At 37.5% G+C, this 27,570-nt stretch overlaps 1 protein-coding gene across 3 annotated transcripts in view; it reads left to right on the top strand.

The window, feature by feature from the left end:
- Window positions 1-27,570, top strand: part of ZDHHC17 (zinc finger DHHC-type palmitoyltransferase 17) — a 151,514-nt gene that overhangs the window by 44,968 nt on the left and 78,976 nt on the right. For 2 of the 3 annotated variants that reach the window (XM_004384621.3, XM_023738891.1), the window contains exons 2-3: window positions 18,085-18,188; window positions 23,831-23,953. In XM_004384621.3, the coding sequence (XP_004384678.1) occupies window positions 18,085-18,188; window positions 23,831-23,953 (227 nt within the window). Of the gene's footprint in view, window positions 1-13,187; window positions 13,704-18,084; window positions 18,189-23,830; window positions 23,954-27,570 lie in introns of those variants that run through there. The other variant, XM_023738890.1, reaches the window with a different exon arrangement.

Here is a 27,570-nt window from a genome sequence, read left to right as displayed (position 1 = left end):
ATAGCCAAAGATACACCATTTCAAAAATTTCTACATGCACGGTTCAGTGACATTGACTATGCTCTTCGAATTGTGCTGTTATCCTCACTTAAGATGAAGGCTTACAGAACAAAATAGTTTCTCGTTTAACAGATACTACAAATGTTGCCCTGTGACAATGGTTAACAGTCTCACAACACATCAACAATATCCTTACTCAACCTTGGGTTCCCTATCACCAGCTTACTTGTCCCCTTCTGCTTTCTGGCCCTTGTCACTGGACTCCTGTACCTCGTTAGTCTCATTTGGTTTTACGGGGCTGTCCACTCTCAGGCTGAACAGTGAACCTTGGAGGTAACTTCACCACTGAGCTAAAAGGGTGTCTGGGGGCCATACTCTCGGGGTTTCTCCAGTCTCCTTTAGGCTAGTAAGTCTGGTCTTTTTTTTGTCACTGCTGGTCTTTTTTAGTGTTGTTTGCTTAATATATTTTTTTCCCATCCTTTGAATTTTAGTTTGTTTGTGTCTTGAAGTCTAAGGTGTGTCTCTTATAGGCAGCATATAGACGGATGGTGTTTTTTTTTTTAATCCATTCTGCCACTCTCTGTCTCTTTATTGGTGCATTTAGTCCCTTTACATTCAGCATATTATTGATAGGTATGAGTTTAGTGCTGTCATTTTGATGTCTTTGTGTATTGTTCACAGTTTCTTTGTTCCACTTAATTTTCTGTGCTGAGTCGTTTTTGTTTATGTATTTTCTTTTTGTCTTTTTCATTGTTGTTAATTTTGTATTTGCTGAGTCTTTATGTTTTTCTTGTTTTTTATTTTGAATTGTAGGATGGTTGGTTTCCTTTGTGGTTACCTTTATATTTATCCATGTTTTTCTAAGTTTAGACTAGTCTTTTTATTTCTTTATGTTGCCTTGATTTCCTCTCTGTATGAAAGATCTAGGACTACATTTTTTAATCTTTCTTTTTTGTTTTAATGTTGTCATCTTTTATGTATTGGCATCTGTTTCTCTATTTTGTGTTAGCTTTGATTTATTTTTGTGACTTCCGTGTCTGGGATGATATCTTGTTGCTCTGTCTTGTGTTCTAGTCTTGGATTGTTATTTGATGTTATTAATTTTCTAATTATAGGACTTTCTTTAGTATTTCTTGTAGTTATGGTTAGGTTTTTGCAAATTCCATAAACTTCTGTTTATCTGGAAATGCCCTAGTCTTGCCATCATACGTGAGAGACAGTTTTGCTGGATATATAATTCTCAGCTTGCAATTTTTTTCCTTCAAGTGTTTATATATGTCATCCCCTTGCCTTCTTGCCTGCATGGTTTCTGCTAGGTAGTCTGAGCTTAGTCTTCCTGACTTTCTTTTGTAGATGACTTTTTATTTATCCGTAGCCACTCATAAAATTCTCTGTTTATCTTTGGTTTTGGCAAGTTTGATTATCAGATGTCTTCATGACGTTCTTTTGGGATCTGCCTTATCTGGGGTTCTGTGAGCATCTTGGATAGATGTCTTCTCATCTTTCATTATATCAGGGAAGTTTTCTGCCAACAAATCTTCAACAATTTTCTTTGTATATTCTGTTACCCTCCTGTTCTGGTACTCCAGTCACTCATAGGTTATTCCTCTTGATAGAGCCACACATAATTCTTAGGGTTTCTTCATTTTTTAAAATTTTTTTATCTGATTTTTCCTTAAATAAGTTGGTGTCAAGTGCTTTATCTTCCGTCTCACTAATTCTGACTTCCATTGCCTCAGTTCTACTCCTGTGACTTTCTATTGAGTTGTCTAATTCTAAACTTTTATTGTTAACTCTTCTGGATTTCTGATTGCTGTTTCTCTGTGGATTCTTGCAGCCTGTTAAATTTGTTATTATGCTCTTCTCTGATCTTCTTAAGTTCCTCCATTGCTTTGTCTGTGTTTCTTGGCTTGTTCTGAGTTTTGCTTGATCTCTTTCCTGATCTGTTGAAGAGTTCTGTGTATTAATCTTTTGTATTCTGCCTCTGGCAATTCCAAGAAATTCTCTTCGTCCAGGTAATTTTTTGATTCTTTGTTTTGGGAGCTTGCTGAAGCCATCATGGTCTTCCTCTATGTGATTTGATATTGACTGTTGTCTTCGAGTCATCAATAAGTTATATTTATTTATTTTATGTTTGCTTACTGTGTCTTAGCTTCTTGTTTTGATATGCCCACGTAAGCTGCTTGTGTGAGCTGGTTTGATTATTGGCGCCTTTGAAGCTCTAACGTCCTGTCACCAGGTGGTTAGATCTGCTACTAGGTATGTGAGCCCAAGAATCTGTTTACTTTTCTTGTATGCATTCAGCTTAGGTATCCAGGTAGTCAGTCACCAAGTGTGTGGTGCAGGCTCTCACCTACAGTCCTAGATGGGCAGGGGTTGATTGAAGTAGTCAGGACTCTCTGGCTGAAGTAGGGGGGGTCATGCGCTGAGCAAGACAGGGGGCTGACGGCTGCCCCTGAGTTTCTGGGAGGAAAGTGTGTCCCTGTTCTCTAGAGTACGTAGGTGGGTGGGTTTTGCAGCCGGACTACGGCCAGCCAGTGCTGTTCTCTGTAAGGACTGGGAGGCACCACTTATTCATGGACCCCCTGTTGCAGGTAGCTAGGTGACGTAGGTGGAGCCACCAGCCCTCAGGCCCCAATGTGGGTAGGTAAAGACCTGCTTAATGGGCAGAGCAGTGTCAAATGTCACAGACCTGCCACTTCACCATATAGCTGATAAAGTTGAAGTTAGGCTTCAGGTATATACCCTGTTGTACCATGGTAATGAGAGTTTACACTGTTGAAATGGGCCCACACAGGTCTCTGCAGGGGTGAAAAGCATTCAAAGTCCATGGACCCCTTATGCCTGTGCCTAGGCAGAGGAGCTGTGCCTACCCTGAATTCCCGGTTTAGGGGAGCAGGCAGATTATATTTTCCTGTTTGTTAATTTTTTCCTTCTCCAAGGCCGGAAGAATGGCTCAGGGTATGTGACGGGTCCCACTTCTGGCCTAGGGGACTTGGCAGTTGTTGAAACTGGCCTGGAATCCTGTGCAGAGTGGGGAGGGGACAGGTAAATGGGAGAGAGTTTTTTCCCACAGGGGATGTTTTTTGATCGGTGGGGTAGGTCAGACGCACGTACTTATCTTTTGCCGATTGAGCACTACTTCTCACTGATTCTGGAGGTGATGGTAGACTCTCCGCCACTCCGTCTCTCCCATTGTGAAAAACGTCTCCTAAGCACCACTGCTTACTGCTTGCCTCACCACGCACGCCAGTCTGTCCAGCCTGAAGGGTGACAGCTCCCGCTGGGGCAGGTCTAGCAACTCTTCGCTGCTTTTGCACGGTCTCTCCCTCCCCCTGCCACTCAGTCTGATTCCTCAATTTTGCCTTTGATGTTCAGGGCTTCTAAATTGTCATATGTAATCGATTCACTTGTTTTTTCGGGTCTTTTGTTGGAAGAGGGAGCACAGGAAGCATCTGACTACTCCGACACCTTGGCCCCACCTCTCAGAGTCTCTTCTAACATCCATTTTGGTGTTTGCTTTCTTGTCTTTTTAATGACCTCTTGCTTTCTTCTGTATGATGTCTTTGATGTCTTCCCACAACTCGTCTGGTCTTCATTCATTTGAGTTGAAAGTATCAAATCTTCTTGAGATGGTCTCCAAATTCAGGTGGGATGTAGTCAAGGTTGTATTTTGGCTCTCTTGGACTTGTGTTAATTTCCTTCAGCTTCAACTTGAACTTGCATATGAGCAACTCATGGTCTGTTCGCAGTTGGCCCTTGGTGTTGTTCTGACAGATGATTTTGTGCTTTTCCATTGTCTCTTTCCACAGACGTAGTCAATTTCATTCCTGTGTTTACCATCCGGTGAGGTCTGCTTGTATAGTTGCCATTTATGTTTTTGAAAAAAGGTATTTGCAGTGAATAAGTTATTGGTCTTGCAAAACTCTATCATGCGATCTGCGGTGTGGTTTCTGTCACCAAGGCCATATCTTCCAACTACCCATCTATCTTTTTTGTTTCTGGTTTTTGCATTCCAATCACCAGTAATTATCAATGCATCTTGATTGCATGTTTGATCAATTTCACACTGCAGAAGTTGGTAAAAATCTTCAGTTTCTTCATCTTTGGCCTTAGTGATTGGTGTGTACATTTGAATAATAGTTGTACTAACTGATCTTCTTTGTAGACCTATGGATATTATGCTATCACTGACGGCATTGTACTTCAGGATAGATCTTGAAATGTTCTTTTTCACAGTGAACGTGACATCATTCCTGTTCAAATTGTCATTCCCAGCATAGTAGACTGTATGATTGTCTGATTCAGAATGACCACTGCCAATCCATTTCAGCTCACTAATGCCTAGGATACTGATGTTGATGTGTTCCATTTCATTTTTAAAAACTTCTAATTTTCTTAGATTTGTACTTCGTACATTCCGTCTTCTGATTATTAATGGATGTTTATAGCTGTTTCTTTTCATCTTTGAGTCGTGCCACATCAGCACATGAAGGTCCCAAAAGCTTGACTCCATCCACGTGATTAAGGTCATCTCTACTTTGAGGATGCAGCTGTTCCCCAGTCATGTTTTAAGAGCCTTCTCACCTGAGGGGCTCATCTTCTAGCACTGTATCAGACAGTGTTCTGCTGCTATTCATAAGCTTTTCACAGGCCAGTTTTTTCAGAAGTAGACTGCCAGATCCTTCTTCCTAGTCTGTCTTAATCTGGAAGCTCTGCTGAAACCTGTCCACCAAGGTACCCTGCTGGTATTGGAAATACTGGTGGCATAGCTTCCAGTATGATAGCAACACACAAGCCACCACAGTACAACCAACTAACAGACGTGTGGTGGAATATTTAGCATATTAGAAATTAAAATAGGGAAATTTTAAAAATATTTATTTATTGATTTAAAATAATAAATGTATCATGTGTTAATATAAATAACATATTTTTAATGGAAATAATTGTATCTTCCAAAATAAAACAATATTTCATGAGAAGAGTGACGTTGTTTTATGTTTTTGCAACTCTCTTTAATATCTAGTTTCATAGAAGATAGTTGATTGTCTCGTGCTTCAGTCTGTTGTGATATCACATGTCATATAGCCTTTGGAAAACTCCACTTTAACTAGTGAGAGAATGAGAGTATAAAAGGCGAATTAAAAAAACCAAACCAGTTGCCTTCGAGTCGATTCTGACTCATGGCAGTCCATGTGTTTCAGTGTAGAACTGCACTCCATAGGGTTTTTGTGATCTTTTCGGAAGTAAATCATTCTTAGCATTACTATGACAATAGTTTTAACCTCGTGGACGCCTCAGAAGGTTGTCGGGGGCTCCCAGGAGTCATTGAACTAAACTGTGGTTGCTGCTTTAAGTGAAAGTTTTCCTACGTAAAGCCAGTACTTCTAGTGTCTGTCTACTAATTTGTATCGCCTTTTGCCTGATTTAGGACATCCCTCCAGCAAGTCTCTACTCTTGCTCCTAAATCATCAGTTTTTGGGTCTCTACTGGATAATTTCTATCAGCCGTCATTTCTCCCATCTACAATAAAACAAAACAAAAAACACTATTTTTTCTTGATCACCTTTCTCTTCCAGCTACTGCCCTATATCTTTGATCTTCTTTGTCACAAAACTCCTCAAAAGACTTATTTGTACTTGCTGTTCCCAATTCCTTTCCTTCCATCCTTTCTTAAATCAACTTTCTAGTCTGGCATATGCTCCCATCTTTTGAAAGTAACACGGCATCTGTGTCATAAAATTATTGGTCCAACTAGGAGATATACTAGAAGAGTGCTACTCAGAATCCTATACTGAAAGAATAAAATTGAAAATTAATTTCAAGTGAAATGTGAAATTGGACCTATTCTGTAATGCAAGGGTGGGTTGGCTAAGCAGGCATCTGTATCCAAATGCAGCATTATTCATTCTCTGGAATATATTTGAATAAGGACAGTTTATCAAACTCCATGTATAAATGGAGAAACATCAAAGACATTGCCTACTAAAAAATGCTGTAGGCCATGGAGAAAGAACCACACTTATTTGCCGAAGATTTGATTGTATTCTTAGACTATTCAAAAGAATTATTTAAAATCAGAGATTATGTTTTTACAATGTGGCCAGATAAATATAAATCTATGAACATCAGTAGTACTTCCGTATACTAGTTATAACCAATTTCAAAATACAAGAAAAAGATTTATATCGATTCATCTGTATACTACTTCTTAAAATAAACAACTCTCAGAATTATGGAGGTCAGGCAGGATAGGCTTGGCTTTTAGCAGTCCTAAAGTCTTAGTGGCTTACATATTAGTTGTTCATGCTGTACATACATTGTGTGCTGGATAGTGGCTGCTCTGGGACCCAGTCTGTTTGAGTAGCTACTCTGTGGAACACTGCCTGTCTCCAAGGCAAAGGGAAAGAGAGAGTGGGGAATTGCATACTGGCTCTTAAAACTTGTTCCCTGAAAATGACATGTCTTTTTTGTTCATATTTCATTGGTTAAAAGAAAAAAAAGCTTAAACACTTCGGCACACTTAATTTCAAGGGGCCAGGGAAGTACAATACGAGATAACTTGAAATTTTCTATTGCAAATATTTAGGAATTCAGGATAAATTATAACCAACATTGTACCTGGGAAGAAAACTGGAAATATTTGATTAATCAAGCCAAAAGCAAACCCTTGTCATCAAGTCAATTCTGACTCATAGTAACCCTGTAGGACAGAGTAGGACAGAAGCCCCGTAGAGTTTCCAGAGAGTGGTTGGTGGGTTTGAACTGCCAACCTTTTGGTTAGCAGCCGAGTTCTTAACCACTGTGCCACCAGGGCTATATTTGATTAATAGTACTGATGATTACCAAGCCCCCCCAAAAACCCATTGCTGAATAGATTCTAACTCATAGAGACCCTGTAAGACGGAGTAGAGCTGACCCACAGGGTTTCCAAGGCTGTAAATCTTTATGGAAGCAGACTTCTACATCTTTCTCCCATGGAGCAGCTGGTGGGTTCGAACCGCTGACCTTTTAGTTAGCAGCTGAGTGCTTTAACCATTGTGCCACCAGGGCTCCTCAGTGATTACAGCAGTATTTAAATATAACAGTCAAGGCCAAAAAAGCCAAAGAGAGAGATCACCGCATGTGACTATTAAGAGTATAATCTGTGAAATATATTGAAAATACAAACAACCCTAAAAATGAAACTGCATGCGAAAGCTGGGCAGTGAATAAGGAAAACTGAAGAAGAATCGACACCTTTGACTTATGGTGTTGGCAGAGAATATTGAATATACCATGGACTGCCAGAAGAACGAACAAGTCTGTCTTGGAAGAAGTACAGCCAGAATGCGCCTTAGAAACGAGGATGGCCAGACTACATCTCACATACTTTGGACATGTTATCACGAGGGATTAGTCCCTGGAGAAGGACAGCATGCTTGGTTGAAGTAGAGAGTCAGTGTAATAGAGGAAGACCCTCAACGAGATGGATTGACACAGTGTCTGCAAAATGGGCTCAGGCATAACAATGATTATGAGGATGGCGCAGGACTGGGCAGTGTTTCATTCTCTTCTACATTGGGTCACTATGAGTCGGAACAAACTCAACGGCACCTAACAACAACAAAAATGGAACAGAAGTCTTTAGTAGAAAAATGGAATAAAATGGCCAAAGAATAAGAACAGGGAGTTCTCAAAAAGATGAAATAGAATAGGAAAATATATTTAAAGTTGAAAATACAAGTATTATTTACTGTGTTTAAATTAGGGGAGGATTTAAAAATAATACCCAGTGCCAGTGAGTTTATAGAGAAATGGTTAATCATATGTTGCTGGTGGTATTATGAATAGAATCCTTTTGCAAGACAATTTAGGTACTGTATCGGGAACCATTAAAGTGTTCATGCCCTCCAATTTAAGAATTTCTCTCCAGGAAATTTATCCCAGTTAAAAAGAAGAAATATTAAGTGGTTAACGGAAGTATTTTTTCAGTAGTGAGGAAAAATCCATTCATTTATTTTTTCATTTTATTTAAGGGTGTCAGTACTATGCCAAGCTCCGTGCTAAGAACTCCAGTTACACAAATGATTGATAAGATTCCTGCCCTGTTAGCTTATAGTCAAATGGTGAAGACAGTTAGCTATGGGGTGTTATGGGAAGATAATAGAAGAGGAATGCTCAAGAAATAACATTTGAGTTTAGTTAGGAAATAAAAGAATAAATTTCCAATGAGTGAATATGTTTCAGTACATTTCAGTATACAGTTGAATTAAATATTTTGCAGAGGTTATAGGCAGTACCAGGAGCCTTGGTTGCACAGCGGTTAAGCACTCGGCTGCTAACTGAAAGGCCGGTGGTTCATACCCACCAGCTGCTGCATGGGACAAAAGACCTGGTGATCTGCTCCTGTAAAGACTTCAGCCTAGGAAACCTATGGGGCAGCTCTGCTCTGTCCTATAGGTCGTTATGAGTCAGAATCATCTCAACAGCACACAACAAAGGCAGTACTTATCCTAATGACACAAGGAAATGAAAAAAGGAAAGACTATAAAATATATGAATATTATCATTAAAGACTACATAAAAATATATAAACATTGGGGCACATAAAGAATGGTATAGCAGTGTTAAAAGAAATTTGCAAAATAAGGTTAAAAATAAAACACTTTCTCCCACAAACATACAACCCTAGTCTAATCATGGGAAAAACATCAAACAAGTTTCGTTTGATAGACATTCCAAGAAATACCTGACCAGTCCTCAAAACTGTCAAGGTCATCAAAAGCAAGAAAATTCTGAGAAACTGTCACAACCAAAAGGAGCCTAGGGAGACAGGACAACTGAATGTAATTTGGGGTCCTGTATAGGATCCTGGAACATATAAAGGACATTAGACAAAAGTGAAGGAAATCAGAATAAAGTATGGACTTCAGTTAATAATAATGTATCAATATTGGTTCATTAATTGTAACAAATACACCATACTAATATTAGTTGTTAATAATAGGGGAGATGGAGTTGGGGTGTGGGGAATTTTGGAACTCTACTTACTATCTTTGCAATTTTTTGTGAATCTAAAACTACTTTCAGAACTAAAGCTTATTTTAAAAAGTATGAAGAGAGAAATATATATATATATATACAGGTATTTGCTTAAATGTTTATAGTATGTCTGTGTAAGAAAGTATGCCAAATTTATATATACTGTTAAAAATCTGTGTATACACATAGGTTAGGGCTATAAGGAAATGAAGCAAAAACTAGTTGTTTAAAGAAGCTAGAGTTTGATGAATATTTTTCTAGTCTAAAAATTTCCTTTAGTGTCACTGTGCCAAACTTCTTGTTGGAAGTAAGCAAGGTTAATTTGATAGTTTGGGTTGAGGTGGTGCTGCAGCATATGAAAACCCCTGCCCCAAGTTGGACTCTACTAGAACTAGTAGTCTTATGCCGTCAGCCAGGGATTGGGACCACAGCAGAATACATGTTATGTAAGGTACCTGTTGCTTACAGAAAAAATTGATCTAAAATCTTTCCATTACATATCCCTAATTAACCAAGTCATTTTTGTCCAATCTTCCCTTAAAGGCAGCGCATCAAGTGGGTTAGTAAATGAGTTTGTCTTGAGTGTAGTGCCATCTGCTGTCACTATTAATTAATTACATTTTTAAAGAAAGTTAATTTATAATTTGGTAGTTTTTCTTGCCATTGTTCTCTTGGTTATATATGTTTTATGCTTATGCCTTCTTTTCATTATATGTAGCCAATAACATTAAAAAAAAAAATCCTTGTGGTATCCTTGGAAATGAGTTCCTTACTACTTCAAGTTTTCTTCCTTCCTTGCAAAAACTTTTAGCCAGTTTGTGTGGCTTGTGACAAAATGCCTTTGTTCTGCAGACTTTACTTGGAGTGAGTTTGTCTTTAAACAGCTCCATATGTGTGCTCTTCTGTTTTTGTTTTAAGAACGTCCCACATTTGTTTCCTAGATAGTAGCTAGGAGTTAGTGATCACAGAGACCTTTTTGTTTTACCCATGTTCTTCATATCAGCAACCCTTTATAGTGCTCTAATTCCATTGTGTAAATTCAGTGGAATTAAATTTGAGCAGCTCGAAATTGTATAATAAGTATATTTAGGTTTTGATTTCAGAGTCAGACTTGTGAGAATGATACCTGACAGCAGATATTTACACAGTGCAAGTCATAAGCATATGGTTAAGCCCTTCTGGCTTTGTAGGCCCTTATATAAGGAAAAAAAAAAAAAAAAAAAACTCAAACTTGTTGCTGTCGAGTTAATTCCAACTCATAGCAACACTATAGGACAGAGTAGAACTGCCCCACAGGGTTTCCAAGAAGTGGCTGGTGGATTCGAACTGCCAGCTTTTTGGTTAGCAGCCAAGCTCTTAATCACTGTGCCAATAGGTTAAGCCTACTTGTTGTCGATTTCAAGGCATTGTTCTCCCACCAGGACCCCGAACTGACCAATCCCTTTGGTAGACCACAGTCACTTAATTTGCATAGTCAACCAATTCCCGCAAGGTCACTTAATCTTATTGGACAGTTTTACACACCCTATTTGCGTAGTAGACTTTTGGGTTATGCACCAAAAACGGATGGATAACAGTCTTGTAGGTAACATGTTGGTGTATGTGCCCTAGAATTTTATTGAATTGGTTTCTTTCTCTCTTTTTTTTTTTCTCTCAAATGAGTGTAAGCTAAAGATTTAATAGATCTAAATTTTAAAAAGTTAACTAGTTTGCACACAGACACTTGGTAAACAGTTTATTGGCTGTATAATTCCACCAGGGCATGTGAAAAAACATGTATTATGGTATTCTAGCATATGAACTTGTCTAACTTCTAGAAGAGGGATGAGAATCAAGATCAGCACAAAGCTGATTCCTGTGAGGTGAAGGTCAGCCGCACCTCTACTCTCCAACTTTTGCACCATTTCTGACACCAGCCATTCCTCCCACAGCACTCTGTTGGGTTCGATAATTCATTGTAATGGCCATACAGAACTCACAGACCATACTCATGATTTCGTGGCTTATTAAGGAAGTAACAGGCTACAACTTGCGATCGGGATCAACTTGGAAGTAACAGGATACAACTCGGAAGACAACATACAGTTCTTTAATCAGGACATCTTCCAGCCAAGACAGCTCTCAGCTGCATTTTGGCAGTGCCCACAGTCAGGCCGACTTTCTTCTCGGCCATGCCCACCACAGGGCCTTCTCGTAGCCTCTGCCCTGCTCAAGCAGGTGTTACAGCTCTTTAGCTCCCCTGACAAGTACTGGGAGGCATCCCACTTTGCTGAGAAACATCCTGTCCAAAGGTGCTCAGCTCCCTCTTGCTCAGTGGGCTGGCAAGCCCACTGTAACCGTTTGCTGGTCCTGGGGTTCTTGCCACTTGTACTGCTGCTATGTTTCTCTGCTGCTGGATTCTGCTTTTCTCTCTGTCTTGAGTGGTCTCCAGTGTTATAGCTCACTCTTTTCTGTGTGAAGAAAGTTCTCAGCGCAGGGACCTTAGATCTAAAGGACACACTCTGCTCCAGACTCCTCCTTGATGATAGTGAAGCCCCCCTCAACCTCTGTGGGATTGGCCCATATGTAAGCCCACTCCTTGTCAATTTCAAGGCATGGTTCTGCAACCAGGACCACGAACTGACCAATCCTCTTGGTAGACCACATCACGTAATTTGCATAGTAATTGACCAGTTCTCAAAAAATCAATCCTACTGCGTGATTTTATACACCGTTTGTATAGTAGACTAAACAATCCCTTGTAAGATTGTGGCCCAGCCAATCATTTTTGCAAAATTATAAACCTAAGGCCAGAAAGACCATATATAAGAGAAACCCACTGAATTGCAGGTATCTGTCATCTTGACATGTAAGTTGGCATTGACCTGTAAGTTAGCATTTGCCCTGTACCTGGTGTGTAAATTTGAGTCCTGTCATGTTGATTTCTCTTAGCAGTTTTGAATAGCAGCTGACCTTATCCCAGCTCGTTGTATTTCTGTCTACTTCTTCTGCAGTCTATCAGATTTTGGAGGTACTTTCTCTCTTTCCAGCTCTCTTCAACAACTACCAGAAGCCAGGACTATAAAAACCTTTGGCTGTCAGCTAAGTTTATTAAGAATCTTTGTAGTGGCTGTAATTTCTTTACTACAGTGTACCAAATCGTTGTATGTTAGCTTTAGAAGTGATCTTTGTTTCTGTTGTTAGGTGCAGTCGAGTCGTTCTGACTCAAAGCAACCCTATGCACAACAGAATGAAACTCTGCCCTGTCCTGTGCCATCCTCACAATCGTTGTTATGCTTGAGCCCATTGATACAGCCACTGTGTCAATCCATCCGTTGAAAGGTCTCCCTCTTTTTCACTGACCCTCTGCTTTACCAAGCACGATGTCCTTCTCAAGGGACTGGTCCCTCCTAATAACATGTCCAAAGTATATGAGACAGAGTCTTGCCATCTCACTTCTAATGAGCATTCTAGCTGTACTTCTTTCAAGACAGATTTGTTTGTTCTTCTGGCAGTCCGTGGTATATTCAGTATTCTTCACCACCACTGTAATTCGAGGGCATCAGTTCTTCTTCGGTCTTCCTTATTCATTATCCAGCCTTCACATGCATTATGAGGCAATTGAAAACACCATGGTTTGGGTCAGGTGCACCTTAGTTCTTAAGGTGACATCTTTGCTTTTGAACACTTTAGAGAGGTCTTTTGCAGCAGATTTGCCCAATGCGTGCATCGTTTGATTTCTTGGTCTTCTAATCCAGTAGCTTTGAATTTCTAAAAAAATGCTGCTAAATCTTTTTTTTGTTTTAATTAAATCTTATGTAAAGTTGCAGTATCTAAAAAGAGATAAATAAAATGCTTTGTTTAAAGAAGAGAATGAATGAGTAGTGCTTGAAACCTTCAGGCTTTTTCATTTCTTACTAATGCTGGCCCATAAAGCACCTCAAAGGAACTTTATGGATGTTATTCATTCTCTGTATTTTACAAATGAGGAGCCTGAACCCGAGAGTAATTAATTGCCTAGATAAATAAGAGAGTCGTAGACTTTCAGTTCAGTAGCCTCTCAGTCAAGGACTTTTTCTATTGCAATAAAACCTGCGAAAGCTGGAATCAGTGTAAGGTGGAAACCTGTCAGAGAAGGAAACCTCAAATATTTTCCACTAATAGAGAGCAATAGAAAAGTGGTAAGACTGCACTCTGTCAAAGGCGGAAAACTTGTGAGACCCGGGAAAACAAGGCAGTCCTGTCTACTTCTGGCTCTCACAGATTTCACTGTATAAAGAGTTGTTTCTAAATGGAATTATTGCATTCTTAAAAGTTACAGTGACCTACGTATATATTTTTTAAAACCAGTAGTTTCTTGGAAGTAATACCATTTAATTGCTTCTTAGTTTTCATTAACATCAAGGAAACAGAATTTTAAAGAGTCTGATTATTTGTATATCAAAATGTATCTGAAATATAATAGCAAGCTTCTGGCTTTTAAAAATATTATATGGTATACTTATTTACATTAGTACATTATTTTTTGTGTATGAGTACATTATTTTTTACTTTATGTTTTAAAGTTTTAAATTACAATTGTTATTACCAGACCCAGTGATAGTGGTGGTTATCTTGATGGAGAGTATTGTCATTTGCCACATTGACAGTTTACTACTCCAGTGGAAGTGATGAACCCATTTCTAGTCTGTTTAAAGGTGAGAGAAATAATTTAAGTTCCTTATTACAAAAAATTTTTTACAGCTTGGAGGTTTGCTTAGTTTTAAACATCCTTTTTTTGAAAACTTTTTAGTGGGAATAACTTGTTTTTAAAGCTAGATTTTTTTTTTTTTTTTTTTTTTTTTTAAAACTAAGAAGTAAGAACAAATAAGAATCTTATTATTGTTGCTGTCGAGTTGGCTCTGACTCATGGCGACTCCATGTATAACAGAGTAAAATGTTGTCGGGTCCTGTGCCACCTTCACGTTCATTGGTATGCTCAAGTCAAAAATCTTATAGGTAGGCCAGAATAGATGCTGGTATAGGTTTAATTTAGTCAGAAAAATGTCTAAATTCTAATAACATTTGAAAGATCACATTTGATGGTATCAGTGGGATAAAATGGACTGTGGAGAAACTAGAATATAATTTAATTATTATGCACAGTAAGTGAGGTCTCAGGGAACCAAAATGAAATTAAAATCACGTGAAAGCACTACAGTATTTTTTTATTTTATGAATATTTGTTAATTTGCATATAAAAACTATATCCTTGTCCTTAGTAAAAAGAGTAGCAGTTTGCCTTAGCAGATTTTAAAATTGAAATGGTTTTTAAACTTTTATTATTACTTTTTGGACCTTATGTTGTGTTTACCTAGGTTTTAACTTATTGGAAGGCTTATGCATTGAAAATTTGTTTTATTTTTCTTCCATACTTTTTTCTTTTGCGTTGTAAAGTCCTTGAGGGCAAGAGACTATATTTTGTGTATATTCCCAGTGCTGCTGTGAGCCATAGTGGTACCTAGAACAAAAGGAAAAATTGGTGATAACTGTTAATGTTTGGTTCATCATGGATTTTTTTGCTTTAGTTTTCATTTAAAAAAAAATACTACATTAAAATGCTTTTTTATCTTATTTACTCAGTTTTTTGGTACCCTCTTAAACTTTGCACCCATCTCGCCCTTGTCTGGGTCCTGTATCCCAGTACCCTGCTACATAAGTGCTCTGTGTATAGCAGGCCCTCAATACATGTTTTGTTGCATATATTATTCCATTCTGTTTGTAAACTATGAGCAGATTTTTTTCTTCAGGTAGCTTATAGCCCTATAGAAGTCAGCAATGAAAGCTTAAAAAATTATTTGCCCTGTGTTAGGGAAGATTATAATTAGGAAAGAAAATTTAGAAAGAAGGACATGTTACTGGTCTGAAAATTGTCTTTTTCACCCCACTCCAGTGAGTATGGGGCATAGGGAAGTTGACAACTGGGATTCTGTGAAGAAGTTAAATAGAATAGGTTTAAAGGTTTAAAGAAATTAAAAGGATGTATTGGTTTGCTTAATTAATTATTCAAAATGTTAAACATCTTACCCAAAATACTATACCTTTCCGTATTCAAATTTAACCAATTTATTTTAGTGGAGTCTGAGAAAATCACTTAAAAATTATTTTCTAAACTATCTGCATTATGTTATGAATCTCAGCTTAAGACTGTTTTTTTTTTTAATTCTGCTAATGTGGGTTTATGATTATTACTGTGGTATTTTAGTATTAGTGCTAGCATTTTCATAGGAACTAAGCATTTACCTGTTGAAAAGGTTATGACTAAGCAGAATTTACATTTGTGAAACATTTTAATTCCCAGTAGTTGAAATTATTTAGATTGATAGAGCCTTCTAAATTTTTGGCTCAAACAAATTAGTTTGAAATTTCCCACACAATTTGGATGGCTACAGTACCTATGCTAAAGATAATAGCCTTTTTTCCTCCAATAAAATTCCTTTTTAAATCTGTATTATTAAATATCAGTGATAGGTAATATGATCAGAGACAAAAGAGCATAAATTGTTTGAAGGATTTTATTTTTTCCAAATGTTTTGTTATACCTTTTCCTTTTATTTATATTTATGCTTGTGTTAGTATATATGGAAAAATACTAGAAACATAGCAATTTGAACAGCTGATAATAGAGCTGAACATAGTTCAGTTTTTCTGTTTCATATAAAAGAAACAGTTGTGTCTTAGTGCTATATTGGAGAGGCTGATGGTATAGCAAATTTTGTACTTAAATGGAAAACTGTATATAGCATATAAGCTTTGAATGAATCATGATTTTCTATGAAACTCATTTAATTAAATTTTTATATGAAAAGTTACTTTCTTTAAGGGCATAGACATTTTCAGAACTATTTAAGAGACTGTACATTTTATCAGGGGGGCAGTGGTGATTCAGTGCTAGAATTCTCACCTTTCATGTGGAAGACCTGGGTGTGATTCTTGGCCAGTGAGCCTATGCACCATTACCACCACCACCACCACCGCTCTGACAGTGGAGGCTTGTGTGTTGCTATGATGCTGAACAGGTTTCAGCAGAGCTTCTGGACTAACACAAACTAGGGAGAAAGGCCTGGTGATCTACTTCCAAAAATAGCCAGTGAAAATCCTATATATTACAATGGACTGATCTGTATGGGGATAGTGTGTTTTGTTCTTTGTGCATGAGCTTGCCATGAATCAGGGGCCGACTTGTCTGCAGCTAATAACAACAACTTTTTATAAGAGCTGCCTCATTGTCTTCTTTTTCACCTAATAGTAGATGCTTCACTAGCTCTCAATGCAAAGGAGTTTAAGAAAAGGTAATACCTGAGAATAACAAATTTTAGAAGAATTGATATCCATGGTTTCCTTTAGGATTGCCTTAGTTGTCTCATGCTGCTGTAACAAATGATACCACAAGTGGGTGACTTTAAAGAACAGAAATTTGTTTTCTTACAGTTCAGAAGGCTGTAAGTTCCGCTTCAGGGTGTGGCTCTATGGGGAGGTCCTTCTTTGCCTATTTCAGCTTCTAATAGCTGCTAGCAGTCATGGGGTTTTGGGGCTAGTAGATGCATCTGCCCTGTGTGTCTCTCTGTCTATTCTGCTCAGAAGTGATTAGCTTTAGGACCTACACTACTCTGGTATAACCTCATTAACATAATAAAAGAATAACCCTATTTCTGAACAGTTTTACATCCACAGGTACAGGAGCTAGGACTTCTAATACGTATTTTTTGGGAGACACTATTCAATTCATAACAAAGGCCTTACAATTTATTTGGAAATTAGGACTCCTTGGGTGTTGTAAGGAGTCTCTGGATGGTGCACATGGCTAATTCGCTTGATTGTTAACCAAAAGGTTGAAGGTCCAGATCCACCAAGAGGCACCTCAGGAGAAAGGCTTGGCAATCTCCTTCTGAAAAATCAGCCGCTGAAGACTGTGGAGCATAGTTCTACTCGACACACGTGGGCTCGCCAAGAGTTGGATTCCACTTTATGCAACTGTAACTGGAAAGACAGTGCATGTGATGAAGGTTTTAAGTAGAGTGTTAGAGCTAGGACTTATGCTAGAATAATACGAAGATTGGTCTGATAGAATGAGAGTTTATTTCATGAAGCGGTAAGAGAATTTTATGGGGCTAAAGATGAATTTCATTTACTAGTTTGTCACTGATTTCTAGCCTTGTAACTTCTATTTTGAGAGTGTGTACACAGGGATTGAATTGTCTCCCCCAGAAGTGTCTGTTAACTTGCCTAGGCCGTGATTCTCAGTAGTGTGTGATTGTCCACCAGTTTGTCATCTGATGTGATTTTCCTATGTGTTGTAAATCCTGTCTCTATGATGTTAAATTAGATGGGATTATCGGCAGTTATGTTAATGAGGCAGGACTCAATCTACAAGATTAGGTTGTGTCTTAAGCCAATCTCTTTCGAGACATAAAAAGGAGAGCGAGCAGAGAAACAGGGAGACCTCATACTACCAAGAAACAAGAGCCAGGAGAATAGAGCATCCTTTGGACCCAGGGTTCCTGTGCTGAGAAACTCCTAGACCAGGGGAAAATTGATGACAAGGACCTCCCCCAGAGCCAACAGAGAGAGAAAGCCTTCCCCTGGAGCTGGCACCCTGAATTCGGACTTCGAGCCTTCTAGACTGAGAGAATAAACTTCTTTTTGTTAAAGCCATCCATTTGTGGTATTTCTGTTACAACAGCACTAGATAACTAAGATAACAGGGTAGAGCAATTTGAACATGCTTTTTCTGTGAAGAGTACAAACTTGAGAATAAGGTAAAACTTATTTCAGTAATGAGCATTCTTCAAGCAGCACTTAAAAACCAAAACCAAACCCATTGCCGATGAGTCGATTCCAACTCATAGCAACCGTATAGGACAGAGTAGAACTGCCCTATAGAGTTTCCAAGGAGCACCTGGTGGATTTGAACTCCTGACCTTTTGGTTAGCAGCCAAACTCTTAACCTCTGCACCACCAGGGTTCTAGTATAAAATATTTAAATATTTTCTGCATCTCTTTTCTCAATTCTTATCTCTGTGATTTTCTCTTTAACAGGAAATCAAACCCCAAAGCCATTATAACCATGGATATGGTGAACCTGTTGGACGGAAAACTCACATTGATGATTACAGCACATGGGACATAGTCAAGGCTACACAGTAAGGTTTTTGTTATAGTTGTGTTTTCTTCTTAGAGATCTGTATCTATTTTAAGTGAAATATGAACACAGTTTTTTTTCCTGCATAAATCTTAATGGGAAAAAAGTTAATATACCAATTAAATAAATCAGTTTCTTTTCTATAAATTTATTTAACATGTCTCTCTATTTTCTTTTGGTACTTGTATATTTTGGTATTTGGATATTTCTAGAAGTTGGTTATTATGCCCTAAGAATATTGAGTTTGGTTATGAAGAATTGAAAACACTGTTGGTATTAAAGCACTTTTAAATTAAAAACATAGTGTACATCCAGTATTCCAGATTAGAAATAAAATGTAGTTTTAGTTCCACATCTGTCAGTTTGCTGTATTGTGGTGACTTGCAGGTTGCTGTGCTGCTGGAATCAGTGCTACTGGTATTTCAAAATACCAGCAGGGTTACCTGTGGTGGACAGGTTTCAGTGGAGTTTACAGACTAAAACAGACTGATAAGAAGGACCTGGCTGTCTCCTTCTGAAAAAAATTGGCCGGTAAAATCTTTATGGGTTGCAGCGGAACATTGTCTGATATAGTGCTGGAAGATGAGCCCTTCCAGTTGGAAGGCACTCAAAATATGACTGGAGAAGAGCTGCCTCCTCAAAATAGAGTCAACCTTAATGATGTGGGTAGACTATAGCTTTCAGGACCTTCATTTGCTGATGTGGCACGACTCAAAATGAGAAGAAACAGCTGCAAACATCCATTAATAATCAAAACGTGGAAGGTGTGAAGTATCAATCAAGGAAAATTGGAAGTTGTCAAAAATGAAATGTAATGCTTGAAGATAGATATCTGAGGCATTAGTAAGTTGAAATGGACTGGTATTAGCCATTTTGAATCAGACAATTATATGGTGTACTGTGCCAGGAATGACAGATTGAAGAGGAATGACGTAACATTTGTTGTCAAAAAGAACATTTCAAGATCTATCCTGAAATACAGCACTGTCAGTGATAGGATAATATCCATACGCATACATGGAAGACCAGTTAATAGGACTGTTATTCAAATTTACTTACTAACCACTAATGCCGAAAATGAGGAAATGGAAGATTTTGACCAGCTTCTGCAGTCTGAAATTGATCAAACATGCAGTCAGGATGCAGTGATAATTACTGGTGATTGGAATATGGAAGTTGGAAACAAAGAAGGATAGGTAGTTGGAAAATACGGCCTTGATGATAGAAATGATGCCGGTGATGGTATGATAGAATTTTGCAAGACCAGTGACTTCTTCATTGCAAATACCTGTTTTTAACAAATAAATGGCGACTATATACCTGGACCTCACTGGATAGAATACACAGGAATCAAATCGACTACATCTGTGGAAAGAGACGATGGAGAAGCTCTGTATCATCAGTCAGAACAAGGCCAGGGGCTGACTGCGGAACAGACCATCAATTGCTTATATGCAAGCTCAAGTTGAAGCTGAAGAAAATTAAAACAAGTCCACGAGAGACAATGTACTACCTTGAATATATCCCACTTGAATTTAGATACCATCTGAAAAATACATTCAGTGTGTTGAACACCAATGACTGAAGACCAAATGAGTTATGGGATGACATCAAGGCCATCACACGTGAAGAAAGCAAGAGGTCATTAAAAAGACAGGAAAAGGAAATAAGACCAAAATGGATATCAGAAGAGACTCAGACTTGCTCTTGAACGCAAAATAGCTAAAGCGAACAGAAATCATGAAGTAAAAGAGCTGAACAGAAGATTTCAGAGGGCAGCTTAAGAATGCAAAGTAAAGTATAACGAAATGTGCAAAGACCTGTAATTAGAAAACTGAAAGGGAAAAACACGCTCAGCATTTATCAAGCTGAAAGAACGGAAGAAAAATTCAAGCCTCAAGTTGCAGTATTGAAGGATTCTGTGGGCAAAAAATTGAATGACCCAGGAAGCATCAAAAGAAGATGGAAGGAATACACAGAGTCACTGTACCAAAAGGAACTGATGGATGTTCAGCCATTTCAGGAGATAGCATATGATCAAGAACCGATGATACTGAACGAAGAAGGATGTCCAAGCTGAACTGAGGATATTGATGAAAAACAAGGCTTCACTAATTTATGGAATACCATTTCAGATTTTTCAGCAAATGGATGCAACAGTGGAAGTGCTCACTCGTGTATGCCAAGAATTTGGAAGACAGCTACCTGGCCAACTGACTGGAAGAGATCCATATTTGTGCCCATTCCAAAGAAAGGTGATCCAGTGGAATGTGGAATTATTGAGCAGTATCATTAATATCACATCCAAGTAAGACTTTGCTGAAAATCATTCAAAAGCGATTGCAGCAATACATTGACAGGGAACTGCCAGAAATTCAAGCTGGATTCAAAAAAGAACATGTAATGGGGGATATCATTGCAGACGTCAGATGGATCTTGGCTGAAAGCAGAGAATACCAGAAAGATGTTTACCTGTGTTTTATTGACACTGCAAAGGCATTTAGCTGCATGGATCATAACAAATTGTGGGTAACATTGTGAAGAATGTAAATTCCAGAACATTTAATTGTGCTTATGCAGAACCCATACATAGACCAAGAGGCATTCGTTAGAACAGAAGAAGGGGATATTGCATGGTTTAAAATCAGGAAAGATGTGTGACAGGGCTGTAGCCTTTCACCATACTTACTCAATCTGTATGCTGAGCAAATAATCTGAGTAGCCGGAATATATGAAGAAGAACACAGTGTCAGAATGGAGGAAGACTCGTTAACAACCTGAAATATGCAGAAGACACAACCTTGCTTGCAGAAAGTGAAGAGGACTTGAAGCACTTACTTATGAAGATCAAAAACTAAATCCTTCAATGTGGATTACACCTTAACATAAAGAAAACAAAAATCCTCACAACTGGACCAGTAAGCAACATCATGATAAATGGAGAAAAGATTGAAGTTGTCAAGGATTTCATTTTACTTGGATCCACAATCAGTGTCCATGGAAATAGCAGTCAAGAGATCAAACCACTTATTGCATTGGGCAAATCTGCTGCAAAAGACCTCTGTTTTTGTTGTTGTTAGTGCCATTGAGTCCATTCTCACTCATAGCAACCCTGTGTAGAACAGAGTGAAATATTGCCCTGTTCTGCACCATCATCACAATCGTTTCTGTGCTTGAGCCCATCCTTGCAGCCACTGTGTTGAGGGTCATCTTCTCTTTTTCTGATGCTTTACAAAAACCTCTTTAAAGTGTTAAAAAGCAAAGGTGTCACCTTGAGGGGTAAGTTGCTCCTGACCCAAGCCATGATATTTTCAGTCTCATATGGATGCCAATGCTGGACAGTGAATAAGGAAGACCAAAGAGTTGGTGCCTTTGAATTATGTTGTTGTTGAAGAATACTGAATATACCGTGGACTGCCAGAAAAAAAACAGATTTGTCTTGAAGAAGTACAGCTAGAATGCTCTTTAGAAGCAAGGATGGCAAGTATTTGTCTCCCATACTTTGGACATAATGTCAAGAGGGACTAGTCCCTGGAGAGGGACATGATGCCTGGTAAAGTAGAAGATTAGTGAAAAAGAGGAAGACTTTCAACGAGATGGATAGTGGGGTCACTATTAGTAGGAACCAACTCGATGACACCCAACAACAGTAACAACTATGCCGTTTATTATTTTTTTACCTGTGCTGGCTGAGTGAATTATCACAGAATTGTTTAAAATGTGGTCTTCAAAATGCCAGATTGTGTCAGTTTTTGAGATAGGCCAAGGGAAGGAGTAAATTTAGGACATTATAATGCAAATCATACGGAAATTGAAATACAGCAAATATTTGCAACTTCAAACAAGGTGAGAAAACTATGTATTTAGTTCATAGGTCCTTCAGCTTTAAGAATTGTCTGCAGGTCATTGCATCTACCAGTGTTAATAGTCACAGTGTTGTGTTAGTTTTTCATAGTTCTGATCATCTTTGTATCTAACTGAAGAAGAAAGCATAGTGATATCCCAATTACACTAGTAAGCAAACTAAGTAAAACTGAGTGCTTTTTGTTTTGTGTAGTTATGAAACAACTTTTTGTAATATAAAGGACTTAACATGCTTTTCAGAAGACAGGCTGGCGATCTGCTTTTGATAGGTTACAACCTGAAAACCCTATGGGCAGCTCCATGCCAATTAAAAACAACAACAACGACTTGCTTTTAGGCTTTTGATATTCATTATGTAGAATAGAGTGCTGGAACCCTTAACACTACCTAGTGCAAACCATATTTTAGAATAAGGTGGCTCATATTAAACCTTTTTTAAACAAAAAAAAAAAAAACAAAAAACCAAACCCATTGCTATGGAGTTGATTCTGACTCATAACAACCCTATAGAGCAGAGTAGAACTGCCCAATAGGGTTTTCATAGAGCAGCTGGTGGTTAGCAGCCATAGCCCTTAACCGCTCAACTACCAGGGTTCCAAACCTTGTTTAGAAGATGTAAATTCCATATCATCCTTAACCTGGATCCTTAGAAAGAGCTTCAGAAGTTCCTTGAATGCCTTGGAATTGTATGTAAAATTTTGTTTATAGGAACATTTTTCTGGGAGGAGAGTCCATGACTTTCATTACATTCTCAAAGGAGCCTATGACCCGTGACTTAGTTATCTAGTGATGCTGTAACAGAAATACCGTAAGTGGGTGGCTTTAATGAACAGAATTTATTTTCTTACAGTTTAGGAGGCTAAAAGTCCAAATTCGGGGCATGACTCGAGGGTGAGGCTCTCTGTATTCTTTGGGAGAAAATCCTTGTCTTAGCAACGTTTCATTCTGTTGTACGTAGGGTTGCTATGAGTCGGAACCTACTCAGCGGCACCTGACAACTAACAACAAAGTTGATGGTTGTTGAAACTCAGTGATGGATGCTCGATGTTGATTGTATTCTCTCTGTTTTTGTTTATGCTTGAAAATTTCCGTAATAAAAAGTAAAAAAAAAATCATGCTGCCCTGGAACAATGACCGAAAGCAGAAAGGGAGAATCAGGCTCTTTGCAGATGCTTTTCTCCTTATTTACATTTGAACATCTTTCTTAGAATTGTCACAGTAGATGTTCTCTTATGTCTTATTGGCTTAAACTGCATCATAAGATTCTTCCTTTACCCCACTTGCCACCCCCACACACCCTTTTATGTTTGCCTTCAGGAATATCAAGCTGAATTTGCAATCCTTGGGCTTCCAAAAGCATCCTTTCTTCTTGAAATTTTTAAAAATCATCTATATTCTTTGTTCCTGATTTTTATGTATTTAGTATTTTTTAACTTAATTGTATTTATTTTTGTAAACTACCTGAAGTGTTTTGTGGAATGAGATACTTGGTGTTATAAATAAATAAGAACAAGCTTCCAATAGAAGTTTAATTCTCGTATTCTTTTCTCTTCCACCTTATGAGATATTGCATTGTTATAAAAGAGACATTTTAGAACTGTAAAATTAGTGAAAGCTTCTGGTGTGTTGCTATTTTACATATAACATTTTATGTTAAGAAATCCATTTTAATTTCCAGGTGTCCAAAATCGATCATGATTTTCTTCTGAAAAAGTTATTTTGATCTTTAAATTTCTTGTTAAATAGTAGTAACAGTGTCATATTTTCTTTCTTTGCAAGATACGGAATATATGAACGCTGCCGAGAATTGGTGGAAGCAGGTTATGATGTTCGGCAACCAGACAAAGAAAATGTTACACTCCTCCATTGGGCTGCCATCAATAACAGAATAGATTTAGTCAAGTATGTGTTTTCTGTATTTTTAAGTAATTAATAATAATTGTTACTGTAAAATTATTAGAAATATTATTATAAAATTAATAATTTCTAAAAGTAGATTCTGTATACTTTTTTCTTGGAAAAAAATTGTCTTTAACAAATATTGAATACTTATTATGTGCTGGGTACTGTGCTGAGTGCTTTTCCATGTATGTTTAATTTACTCTTAATTCTTGCAAGAATCGTATGTGAAAAATAACAATTAGTGCAGTTTTGTTAATTGGGAAACTGAAGCACAAAGAGATTAAATATGCTACTCAGTAACTCACAGCTAGAGCTAAAGTCAGGCTTTCAACTCAGGCAGTTTGATTTGGAGTTTACATTCTGAACGTAGACTCCATGGGTCAGAGTAACAAAAGGAAAGAGAGGGGTAAAAGATAATAAAACTAAAAAAAACAGAGTTGTCACTGTCGAGTCAATTCCAACTTGTGGTGACCTCTAGTGTTACAGAGAAGAACTGCTTCCTAGGGTTTTCTTGACTATAATCTTTACAGGAGCAGATTGCCAGGCCTTTCTTCTGCAGCACCGCTGGGTGAGTTTGAGCCACCAACCTTTCAGTTAGTAGCTGAGATCAAAGCATTTATGCCACCCAGAGGCCTAGAAAAGATAATAATATTCTTATTTAACTCTACCTGTGAGCGTAAGTGATGAATACTTTACCTAATAATTGTAAAATGATTTTTATTTTTCATCATATTAATCTGCTTGTTTAGTATTAATAAGAGATCATTAGAGAAACAAGAATCAGGATGATAGGAGGTCTTAATCCGTCTTGTTTAATAGTCTGTGACTCTTCGGACATAAGATCTTTAGATAAAGACATCTAAACTGGACTCCTTAGAGGTGTGCAGTTATGTACAGCACACAGAGTTTAGAGACGAATAGGATATAGGATATTAATGCCAGGTAAGAGAACTTGCCCTAGAGTCCTATACAAAGATTAAACAGGTAATAACTAAAATATAGAGCTCCATGATTCATCATCTTCTAGAGGTGATATTTCCATTTTCTATGTTCTTTTTTTTTTTTTTTTTACTCATATCTCTCACCTTCTCTCTGTCTTCCATGTTTTCTTCTGCCCTCAGTGTGGGTCTCATTATGTTTTTGTTTATCAGGAAATGTTTTTATTTCATCTCTGTGAAGGAAATTTTTGTATGATATAGAAATTTAGGTTGGCAGATTTTGTTTTTCACCCATTGAAAATATTCTAATGTTTATTGTTTAATGGCTGCTGTTACTCTTGAGAAATCAGTCTGAGTATCATTCTTTTGAAGATTTTTTTTTCCTGGCTGCTTTTAAGATTTTTCTCTGTTTCTGGTTTTCTGCAGTTTGACGATCATGTATCTAGGTGTGGATTTCTTTTTATTTACCCCGATTGAGACTGCAAGGAATTCTTGAATCTGTGGATTGATGTTTTCATCAGTTCTCAAAAAATCTCAGCCATTATTTCTTCAAATATTGCTCCACCCCATTATCTTTTTGCTGTCCTTCTGGGGCTCCAGTTAAACGTGGGTTAGATCTTTTCATTGTATACTCTTCATTGTATATGCTACGTCTCTTACTATCTGTTCTGTGTGTCCTATCCTTTTGTCTCTGCTTCATCCTGGAAACTTCATCTAATCTATCTTCCAGTTCTTCTCTGTTTATGTGTAATCTACTGTTAAATCCACCCATTGTGATCCTAATTTTGTTTATTTTTTCATTCTAGAATTTTTTTTTTATTACAAATCTGTTTTACTTAAATCATTAATTGTTGACACTTTGAATCTTATATACTCGAATATAGTAAATATAGTAAGTATAGTTATTTTATAATCTGTGTCTTGAGAGTTTTACCATCTGGAGTTTCTGTGGGTGTGTTTCTGTTGTCTTGTCTCCATATATGCCTGATTATCTTTGGATATGTGCCAGATACTGTGTTTGAAGAATTATTTGTAGAATAATATTAGGACTAAGATAAGAGGATTTCTATTTGTTTCTGCCAGACCCATCTTAATTTCAAGGCTTTAGATTTTCTGAGTCACTCAGGTGGCTGAAGACCATGCTAGAACCAGGTTTAGTTCTGGTTCTTCTTTACTCCTACAGTGCAGCTTTTTGGTGTCCCAGTCCTTACTTTGCGTTTGTCCACTTAGTTCACCTCTTGGCCAATTTCTCTGCATCAGCAAATTGTCTGTAGGGGAAATGGTGTCCAGGCGCTTTTCTAACTTCTCTGGGTTTTAGCCTTCTCTTGAATCTGGTCAAGTAAATGTTCTCAATCTTAGGTTTTGCTTTTTTAAGGAAATGTTTTTTTATGTTTTATTAAGCTTTTTTAGTTGTCTTCAATGGAAGGGTTGGTCTAAATTATCTAGCCTTCCATTGCCTTTGTATTTTTTTCAGTTAGTATTATTTTAATCAAAATAGTACATGAAAAATCAAATAGTATTTAAAGGCTTACAATGAGAAACAGCAGTCCCTCCCCACCCCTGGGTCCTGTACACCGTAAGTAACTATTTTGATCTCTTCTTCCACTATTTATTCTTGTATTTATATATTATAAAAACCAAAACCCGTTGCTGTTGAGTCGATTCCAACTCATAGTGACCCTACAGGACAGAGTAGAACTGCCTCATAGGGTTTCCAAGGAGCAGCTGGTGGATTCGAACTGCCGACCTTTTGGTTAGCAGCCGAGATCTTAACCAGTACGCCACCAGGTCTTCATATATTACATCGTTACTTTTATTTATAAATTTATTTTCTTTGTACAGGTGATAGCAAACATCTTTTTGCATTTCTGTCTTAGTTTATATACCACCTAGATATTCCCATATCAGTACAAATAGATCTGTATCATTTTTTAAAAATATCTGTATAGTATTCAGTTATGTGGAAGTGCCATCATTTATTTACTGGTTTCCTTGTTGATGGACATTGAAATTGATTCTGGAGTTTTGCTGTTACAAACAATGCTGAAATCAATATCTTTTTTTGAGTCTTAGTTTGTGTCTTTAAGTCTAAGGTATGTCTCTTGTAGGCAACATATAGACAGATGGTGTTTTTTTATCCAGTCTGCCACTCTCCGTCTCTTTATTGGTGCATTTAGTCCATTTACATTCAGCATAATTATTGATAGGTATGCGTTAGTGCTGTCATTTTGATGTCTTTTTTTGTGTGTTGTTCACAGTTTCTTTGTTCTACTTAATTTTCTCTGCTGAGTTGTTTTTCTTTATGTATTTTCGTTGTTGTTGATTTTGTATTTACTGAGTCTTATCTATTTTTGTTGTTTTTATTTTGACTTGTAGGATTGTGAGTTTCCTTTGTGGTTACTTTTATGTTTACCCCTATATTTCTAAGTTTATACCAGTCTTTTATTTCTTTATATTGCCTTGACTTCCTCTCCATATGAAAAATCTATGTCTACATTTTTTAAGTCCCTCTTTTTTGTTTAATGTTATCATCTTTTACATATTGACATTTGTGTCCCTATTTTCAGTGTTTTATTTTTTATTTTTGTGACTTCCCTATCTGGGTTGATATCTGGTTGCTCTGTCCTGTGTTCTAGTTTTGGGTTGTTATCTGATGTTATTGATTTTCTAACCAGAGGA

This window comes from Trichechus manatus, unplaced genomic scaffold (genome assembly GCF_000243295.1).
Source record: "Trichechus manatus latirostris isolate Lorelei unplaced genomic scaffold, TriManLat1.0 scaffold00125, whole genome shotgun sequence".
Taxonomy (NCBI): domain Eukaryota; kingdom Metazoa; phylum Chordata; class Mammalia; order Sirenia; family Trichechidae; genus Trichechus; species Trichechus manatus.
Note: the sequence above shows the minus strand (reverse complement) of the source record. Positions and strands in the feature narration are given on the sequence as shown.